Source organism: Cyprinus carpio, chromosome A4, assembly GCF_018340385.1.
Source record: "Cyprinus carpio isolate SPL01 chromosome A4, ASM1834038v1, whole genome shotgun sequence".
In the NCBI taxonomy this organism is placed as follows: Eukaryota; Metazoa; Chordata; class Actinopteri; order Cypriniformes; family Cyprinidae; genus Cyprinus; species Cyprinus carpio.
Genome location: NC_056575.1, coordinates 32,711,853 through 32,721,495, shown reverse-complemented (window position 1 = coordinate 32,721,495; position 9,643 = coordinate 32,711,853). Strand labels below are relative to the sequence as shown.

At 39.1% G+C, this 9,643-nt stretch overlaps 1 protein-coding gene across 1 annotated transcript; it reads right to left on the bottom strand.

Moving 5' to 3' along the window:
• Positions 1–3,263: 3,263 nt before the first annotated feature.
• On the bottom strand, positions 3,264–6,301 carry LOC109056696 (pancreatic secretory granule membrane major glycoprotein GP2-like). Its single transcript, XM_042745423.1, has 5 exons — positions 6,210–6,301; positions 4,713–4,876; positions 4,308–4,553; positions 3,901–4,063; positions 3,264–3,762 (listed from the first exon to the last, which is right to left on the bottom strand). The coding sequence occupies exons 1-5, from the start codon at positions 6,210–6,212 to the stop codon at positions 3,655–3,657; spliced, it is 684 nt and encodes a 227-aa protein (XP_042601357.1). The 5' UTR covers positions 6,213–6,301; the 3' UTR covers positions 3,264–3,654.
• Between the last annotated feature and the right edge of the window lie 3,342 nt (positions 6,302–9,643).

The following is a 9,643-nucleotide window of genomic DNA, read 5'->3' as shown; positions in this document are numbered from 1 at the left end:
TGAATCTCTTATTTACATTGCTTGTACGTCTGCACTTTGTTGTTTCTGATGAGAGAATTCACCAAAGTACAGAATTTAGTCAGCGAGCGCATGCACTGACCCAAAAATTTGGTTTATCAGCGATGTTAATATTTAGTAAAATCCTCTTAAATGATAGAAATATTAAAGAAAAAAATATTTAACTGAAATCACAAAAAATATATTGGTCAGGAAACCCATCTTACTCCTGTCCAGATACACACTTTTTCAGATTTCCAAATCTGGATTACTAGTGCTCTACGGGGACCCTAAAGGGACATATTGATGGGGGAAAAAAATGAGACGGAAAAAACCCCAATGTTTTGCATTCTAGTTTTGCATTGCATTTACACAACTACTTCTGACTGGTCCATCTCTGATGATTGTGCCAATGTAGTTTACAATCATTGATTAAAAAAAATAATAATAATAAACTTTAAATGTATTATTTTGGTTTGATATTGACAGCTGTTTGGAAATTTGTGGATATATTGCTTGTTACAAATGTTGTATTTTTTTGGACCAGTTTTATTACATTTTTGTTCCTAAAATCAACCCTTCTGCTGGGATCAAAAGTATCCCAATCTTACTAAAACGTATTGAACAACACAAATTGAGGATTTAATCCAGATCAAAACCAGGATTGGATTTTGTAATCTAAACTGAATTCAGAATTTAAACAATCCATTTTCAAGATTTGATCCAATCCTATGGCCAAAATCCGATCAGATTACTTTTTAACAACAGACCCCAGGTCACATTTGGATTACAAATAGATGACCTCGTCTCTTTGAATTGTAAAGATTTATGCATACACATTGCCTCATAAAAATACCTCTGTGAACACACCTGTCAAATAAAAAACAGCAAGGGATGAGTGTGTGTATTATTACGGGTGGGGGGGGGGGTGCATTACCTCTGAGTGACATGTTCAGTCTATTCTGCAATATTACTTACACTGCAAGCAGCACTCAATAAATATAATTCAATTTACACACATGAAACTAAAATTCAAGAATAAATTTTTTTCTTTATTGCTAAGCAGTTCCAATACAACTCCATCAAAGTCAAGTCAAGTCTGCTTTATTGTCAATTCTTCCACATGTACAGTACATACATACAGAGAATCGAAATTGCGTTACTCTCAGACCCCCGGTGCATACAGATAACACTAACAGTAGAGCCTAAAAATCTAGGTCAAATATAAAATATAAGATAAAAACTATACAATATAAGGGAATGTAAAAAAGACATAATAGAAAAAAATAAAATAAAAATAAGGTTAAATAAAAGCAGCGCAAGGCACATGGCAGATAGAGTGCAAAACAGTGAACAGAACAGTGCAGATAAAAAGATTTTTAGTGCATAAAAAAATATAGCTTATTCAGTCTGATTAAAAGTGACAAAGTGACAAAGGGCTCAGAGCAGTTATTTTATTAAACTGACTGATGAGGAGGTAGAATGATGTCAGATCCATGGTGAATGAGGTAGTGAGCAGACCACTGCTGCACAAAGTGACTGGTGCATGACATTCGTATGTTAGAGGGAGGGGGGGTGGAAGGACCTGGGGATGTGGGACCTGGGGGGGGGGGGGGGGGGGTGGTTTCATAGTTCAGTGGTGCCTGAGGCAGAAGAGGGACGGGGGGGTAAGTTCGGGAGCGAGTTCAGCTTCCTGACAGCCTGATGGATGAAGCTGTCCTTCAGTCTGCTGGTCCCTGGGCTGGAGACTCCGCAGTCTCCTCCCTGATGGCAGCAGACTGAAGAAGCTGTGTGACGGGTGAGTGGGATCACCTGCAATGCAGAGGGCTTTTCGAGTGAGACGGGTTCCATAAATGTCCTGGAGGGAGGGGAGAGAGACACCAATGATCTTCTCAGCTGCTCTCACTATGCGTTGCAGAGTCTTCCGGCAGGACGCGTTGCAGGCGCCATACCACACAGTGATGCAGCTGGTCAGAATGCTCTCGATGGTGCCTCTGTAGAAGGTGTACATGATGGGGGTTGGGCTCTGGCTCTCCTCTGTTTGCGGAGGAAGTAGAGACGCTGTTGAGATTTCTTGGCCAGTGCTGCGGTGTTGTCGGTCCAGGAGAGGTCCTCTGTGATGTGCACACCCAGGAACTTGGTGCTGCTCACTCTCTCCACAGTCGCACCGTTGATGGTCAGAGGAACATGCTGAGTGTGCGCTCTCCTGAAGTCAACAACAATCTCCTTCGTCTTCTCCACGTTCAGAGAGAGATTGTTGTCACTGCACCACCCGGCCAGGCGGCTCACCTCGCTCCTGTAGTTTGTCTCATCTCTGTTGCTAATGAGACCCACCACAGTTGTGTCATCCGCAAACTTAATGAAGAGGTTGGAGTTGTGTGACGGTGTGCAGTCGTTGGTCAGCAGAGTGAAGAGGAGGGATCTCAGCACACATCCTTGGGGGGCCCAGTGTTCAGTGTGATGGTGCTGGATGTGTTGCTGCCGACCCGTACTGCCTGAGGTATTCCAGTCAGAAAGTCCAACAGCCAGTTGCAAAGCGAAGTGTTGAGTCCCAGCTCGACCAGTTTGTTAATGAGCTGTTGAGGGATGATTGTGTTTGAATGCTGAACTGAAGTCTATGAACAGCATTCTGACGTATGAGTCTTTTTCCTCTAGATGTGTGAGTGCTGAGTGGAGGGTAGTTGAGATGGCATCATCGGTCGACCGGTTGGACCGATATGCAAACTGGAATGGGTCCAGGGAGGGGGGGAGGGCAGACTTGATGTGGTGCATGACTAGCCGTTCGAAGCACTTCATGAGGATGGGAGTAAGTGCAACAGGACGGTAGTCATTGAAGCATGATGGAGATGGCTTCTTCGGGACTGGAATGATGGTGGTAGCTTTGAAGCATGTGGGAACAACAGCCTGACTAAAGTGAGATGTTGAAAATGTCTGTGAAGACATCAGTGAGTTCTGCTGCACAGTCTCTCAGTACACGCCCAGGAATGTTGTCAGGACCCGGAGCTTTGCGTGCATTGATCCTGCTGAAGGATCTCTCACGCTGTCTGGGGTCAGCATCATCACCTGGTCACTGGGAGGAGGTGGAGTCTTCTGTGCAGTGGAGCTGTTTTGTGCCTCAAAGCGAGCGAAGAAGGTGTTCAGCTCGTTCAGCAGAGAGATGTTGCTGTCAAAGGTCCGCTGTGGGGGCTTGTAGTCCGTAATGGTCTGTATCCCCTGCCACAGGCTCCGAGTGTCTCTGCTGTCGCTGAATTGATGGGCTAGTCTGGTTGTGTTCCAAGATTACTCCTTCAACAAGCAGAAAGACAGACAAAGTTATTCTCTAATTTAATTCCATAAGTAGTAAATTTTAGTTATATCCACCCAACAAAGAATTTAGTTTTGTATATACTGTTTCAAAAACACTTTTTCTATAGCAATAAAACAATACATACAGAGAGTTATTACAAAGATACTATTTGAAATAATGCACAGAAAAACATAAATTAATTTGTAAAGCCTGGGTTCAATTCAATTGTTTTTCCATCTTTTTCACCTAGCAGTTAGTTTTTATAAGTGTTGTGTCTCTGTTTTAAATGTAGTTGTTTCAAGACAAGGAAGTGCTTTCAAATGATATTTCAATGTCATTTTTGAAGATTTTGATGATAAATGCAGGTTCTTTCATTCAGCAGGGTTACTGGGACCCCTCATGAGACCCACGGTGATCGCTGCCGAGTGGTGGAAGTCCAGAGATCTGCGCCTTCTACGTCTGTATCCATGGTCACATGACTGAAGATGACAGACAAAAAAAAAAACCATTTTAAATCCCAATTCTTTTAGAGAGGCTGGTCATAAAAGATTCAGAATTTACTTAGAGACTCATTTGAGATCAGACCAATGCAGTTATAATTTACTGCCCAAACATACCGTTGCACATCTGCCACTCTGTACAAGGCAAAGATGAACCTCACAGTGCAGAAAGACGTGGTCAGAGATTCCTGGGAAGGTTAAAATCCTGAAGGAGAAGAGGCTCGTAGTATCAATACCATTCTGAAGAACTTCCACTGTGCCATCTTCAGGGTTCGGGCATCTAGGAGGAGAGAAGGGTTTTAGAAAGGAAAGCAGTGAACGGAAAACTAGAACATGGAAAGTTTAAAATGTCTTGTTTATGATGTACTTTGTCAGCAGGGCCGTTTCTAGGCATAGGCTCACTAGGCACCAAGTATTTGTTGAAGAGCAAGCATATGGTACCACAATCTCCCTATTAGATGACCCCAATTTCTGAGATTACAACCAATTTGATCATTTAACCATTTAAACATCAAGTCACTCACTCTCGTATAATTAGATTCCTGCGCAGATGGTAGTCAATATCATTAACCGGTGTGGCCCAGCAGTTGTCCAGAACTGTTGCGATTTGATTGCGATCCACTCCTTCCACATCAACCGCCACATACATCTGCTGGTCCACCTGTATTTCCACCTCCCCATCATATGGGCTAGTAAACTGTGCATCATGGTAGGGAATCATGCGTATCTGGTATGTGCCTTGGCCAGCAGGAGGCTCCTCACTTATCTCACTGCGGCAAAAATATAAAATAAAAACTTGAGTATATGGCTATGGTGATGCCCCATACAGAAAGGTGATATATAACATATACTGCCCTATATCAAGAGTGATATTGCAATATACACTGCCTTGCCAAGGATGTCTGAATATTACTTGTATTCAGCCTTACCTTCCTTCAGCTTGGATAACACTGCTCATAGATAGGTTCTGGATCAGAGGGTACACACAAGAAAATGTAATGTTCATCCATCGCTCTCTCGTAATGACGCTCTGCTCAGTGTTTCTCGGAGTACACTGAATTGAGTTTTGGTAGATGAAGTGAGTGCTGTTGCTCTGTGAGGAGATGAACAAATGTCAATCTCAAGCTATAGGACAATTAAAACTTCAATTAAACTTCCAAGAGGTCCGTTCTCGATATTTCCTTCCCAGCACAGGTCCGGCTAATACATTTTTTGGAATAGTTACAAATTTCCACAATAAAAATAAAAAATCCTATAAAATACTCCTATATTACTATTACTATTATTATTAGTAATAATAATATTATTATTATTATTATTACTATTATTATCCTATATTACTTTGTAAGTGCTCCTGTAGCTCAAGTGGTAGAGCGTTGCGTTAACAAGCGCAAGGTTGGGGGTTCGATTCCCCCGTGAACACATGATAGGTAAAAATTGATAGCCTGAATGCACTGTAAGTCGCTTTGGATAAAAGCGTCTGCTAAATGCATAAATTTAATTTAATTTAATTTAAAATAAAAATAAAAAAACCTATACATTGAGAAAAGTCATCAAAGGTGATCATATTGGGCCGCAAGGGCCAAAGCAGCAGTGTCTGAGGACTTTTCTACCAAAAAATAGAACATATTTCTTTAGTTGAGCCCAATGGGATATGAATATTAAAAGATTAGATCAGATGTTTTGTCAGGCTACTGTTATTTTTACATTTAAATGTATGGCAGAAGGCCACATGACTCTGAGAAAAGTTTTTGGACCATGCATTTTTATATTTTACTTAAAATAAGTAGCTACTACAAAACAAACAATGTACATAATATTCAAATATTATTCAAATATTCACATATAATCTGACTTTTTTTCTCACAAATGCAAGTTTGTATTTTGCACTCTGACTTTTTTTCTCAGAATTGTGAGATATAAACTAGAAATTCAATTCTGATGGGAAAAAAAGAATGACGTTCTCAGAATTGCGAGTTTATATCTCCTAATTATGACTTAATAACTCACAACTCCGAGATATAAACTCGCAATTCTAAGAAATAGTCAGAATTGCGACTTTTTAGCTCCCAATTCTGATTTATCTCACAATTTTGACTTTATTTCTCAGAATTCAGACTTTATAACTCCCAGTTGCAAGAAAAAAGTCAGAATTGGGAGATAAAAAAGTTGCAATTACCTGAAATGGGCTTCGATAGTATATTGACAAAAAAAATTTGTGATTACTTGGTGTACTTCTCTGTTATTTTGATGCACTTCTGTTGCCATTATGTACCAGATAGAACCAAGCCCCCGGGGTCCGGAACCGAATCGTGGTCTGCTATTTTGAGGACCCCCTGCTACAGCTTAACTAATCATTACACATATGCATGGAGGTATCTCATTAGTAGCTCTCTGTGATGAAACAGAACTGGAAAGGTCATTACCATCAGAGTGGTACCACATATGTGGTCTTAATTGTCAAAATGAAACACAAGTCTGCCATTCTCGAGGGTCCCTCTGCAGCCTGCGTCATTTAAGTTTCACATAACCAAAACCAAAACCAAATACAAAGAGATCGCAGCGGGATAGAGACATGGAGCCAGTGCTGCTGGCACAAGACTCCACAGCATCTGAGCAGATAAAGAATTCAAGTCATGTAAAATTATTTTTACTTGATTAACTTGATTTATGCAAGATCAGACATTATGTGTTGGTTCACATTCACAATTGTGAAAGTGGGTGACTGCAATACAATTATCTGTGTTTGGTTATCACCAACAGTTCATTCCTAATTCTCCCTCATACTGTCATATTTTTACACAGTCTTCAGATTTCCTCAAGAGGCTATGTGTGACTGCAGTTTCATCCCTGTGGCCAAACACAAAAGTCAGTGATAAATGAAATTTGACCCTAAATATTTTGTAAATAAACAAAATTGATCACATGACCCCTTTAAAGTCAGTGATAAATGAAATTTGACCCTAAATATTTTGTAAATGCACGATATTGATCTTGTAGTGAATGATTCATTGTTTTTTTTTTGACCTCATAATATTTACAAAAAATGTCATAACTCAATCATCTGGTGAAAACGCCAGACTTCTCCAATCATTTTGTCCACTAAACTCTAGGGCCCTATGATTTCCGTGATACAGAAAACTCAGACAGAATCACAGAATCCAGTCATAAAAACGGAATTCACCATTTAAAGCGGAATGTCACAGAATTTGTCAAATTTTGAATGAATTAATCAAAAGTAGGTCATTACACTTAAATCGCGATATGGACTAGTATCTGTAAATATTAAGCCGCAAAAGTCGAAAATATACTGTAGGCCATCAAATTTTAGTGAAAATCATCAATATAGCTGACGGGGAAAGAGTTAAACTCCACCCTTCTCATACAATCGATTGTAATCTTGCGTTCAGATCTCCCTCCATCCAATCAACAACCAATGGACTGAACAGAGTTCCCATCCTATGTTCTTGTTCTGTTCCAAGAGTCTGGTTCACGCAGATGTTCATCACATACATACAGAAGAAAAGGCCTACTTCCATTACATCGTGACTTCAATACACATGATCGATTACTGCATGTTATTCTGAAGAACAAAAATCATTGTCGTCTTTCATCCAAGGCTTTCCTTTTTTGCTGGCATTATGTGGGAAAAAAATTATCATAACAAATAGCCAAACAGCTATTTAGTCTCTGATTTAGGCTACTGTTATGGATGATACAGACCTTTATTAGTAACCAGTAATTTAATGTCAGTTACCAGTAATCTAGGTTACTGCAATAAAAGCAAATGACAATGGATTTTTGAAAAAGCCACTGCGATATATCAAGATGCTCTTGAGGGTGAACTTATTTGTAGTAGTAAACACACGATATAGTATTCTTATTGTTTTACAATGTGTCATAACTGATATTGTGCTCTTCCATCATAACCAGGTGAACAGTAAAGGTTATAAGGTGTATGGCGAAGCAAGCAGTGTATGTGGAACCATCACGATTAACAAAAGAAAGGTAAATGACCAGTCATATGAACATTTAGTATTAATATTTGCACTTGGTGTGAATGAATCTCACTGTAAACATGACGCAAGCAGCTGTTTGCACACTGTAGAATCCTTCAATTGAGTTATGGGGGTTGTTTAGTCTTCAAACACGTGCGTCATATATTTAGTAATATATGTTTTCAGCTCTAGCAAATGTACACTTTCATTCAAAAGTTTTAAATATTTTTGGAATTTAGTCTCTTAAGCTCACCAAAGCTTCATTTATTTGATTATCGTGTCTTGTTAGTTTGAGGAGATGAACAGTGAGTTGGAGCAGAACAGGGAGCTGGCGGAGAATCGGCTCAGTGAGCTCCAGAAGCTCCAGCAGGACCTGCAGACGGTTTACCAGGAGAACAATAACATGAAGGTAAAGCCTTCATTCACCATTAACTTGTTAGATCCATCTTATGTTTTTTGTGAGTATTGCCTCCTGCTCAGGCAATACCAGATTAAATATGATGTTCGGAGGCAGTCAACTGTTCAGCTCTTCAGAGTGGAAAATTACAAACCACACACTTTCATATCTTGACCTTGAAAGAAAGCTCCTTATTAGCTAACGCTTGAAGACACAGATACTCTGGAACAGAGTAAAACACTTCTTTAGTGTCAGTGGAAGTTTCCGCAGCTTCCTGTTATGAAAAATAAATGTAGAATAGTAATAACAAAAGATAATTCAAAATAAATGTGGATTTAATGGAATTAATAGGAAATGAATAAATAAGAATGTACAAATTGTGTGGTAGTAGTAATATATCACAGGATTCTTAGACCATAATATTAAAGGGATACTACACCCCAAAATGAAAATTTTGTCATTAATCACTTACTCTCATGTCGTTCCAAACCCGTAAAAGCTTCATTTGTCCTCGGAACACAATTTAAGATATTTTGGATGAACACCGAGAGGCCTGTGACTGTCCCATAGACTGCGAAGTAAATAACAGAGTCAAGATCCAGGAAAGGTATGAAAGTCGTCAGAATACTCCATCTGCCATCAGACGTGCAATCTGGGTTATATGAAGCAACAGGAACACTTTTTGTAAGTGAAGAAAACAAAAATAATGACTTTATTCAATAATTCCTTTGTCAACAGTCTCCTCTGTGTCTCTCCACATCACCGTATGCTGCTTATCCTATTATTCATCAACAACACAACAATGATCCGCGGTTTTATTTCAAATCAAAGCTAAATACACGTAGAAACAGCGCATCCTTGTGGCGCAGATGATACAGAAGAGCATACGGTGATATGGAGAGACACAGAGGAGATGGTGACAAAGGAATTGTTGAATAAAGTCATTATTTTTGTTTTCTTCGCTTACAAAAAGTGTTTCCATCACTTCATATAATCCAGTTTGCACGTCTGATGGCAGATGGAGTATTCTGACGACGACTTTCATACCTTTTATGGATCTTGACACTGTTATTTACTTGGCAGTCTATGGGACAGTCACAAGCCTCCAGGTTTTCATCCAAAATATCTTAAATTGTGTTCCAAAGACGAACGGAGCTTTTACATTTACATTTACATTTACATTTAGTCATTTAGCAGACGCTTTTATCCAAAGCGACTTACAAATGAGGACAATGGAAGCAATCAAAAACAACAAAAGAGCAATGATATATAAGTGCTATAACAAGTCTCAGTTAGCCTAAACACAGTATACGTAGCAAGGACTTTTAAATAATATAATAAAAAAAGAAAACAGATAGAATAGAAAAAGAATAGAGCAAGCTAGTGTTCGAGGTCTTTTTTATAATTGTATAATAAATGAAAAGAAAATAGATAGAATACAAAAAGATTAAAGAGGTAGTTAATT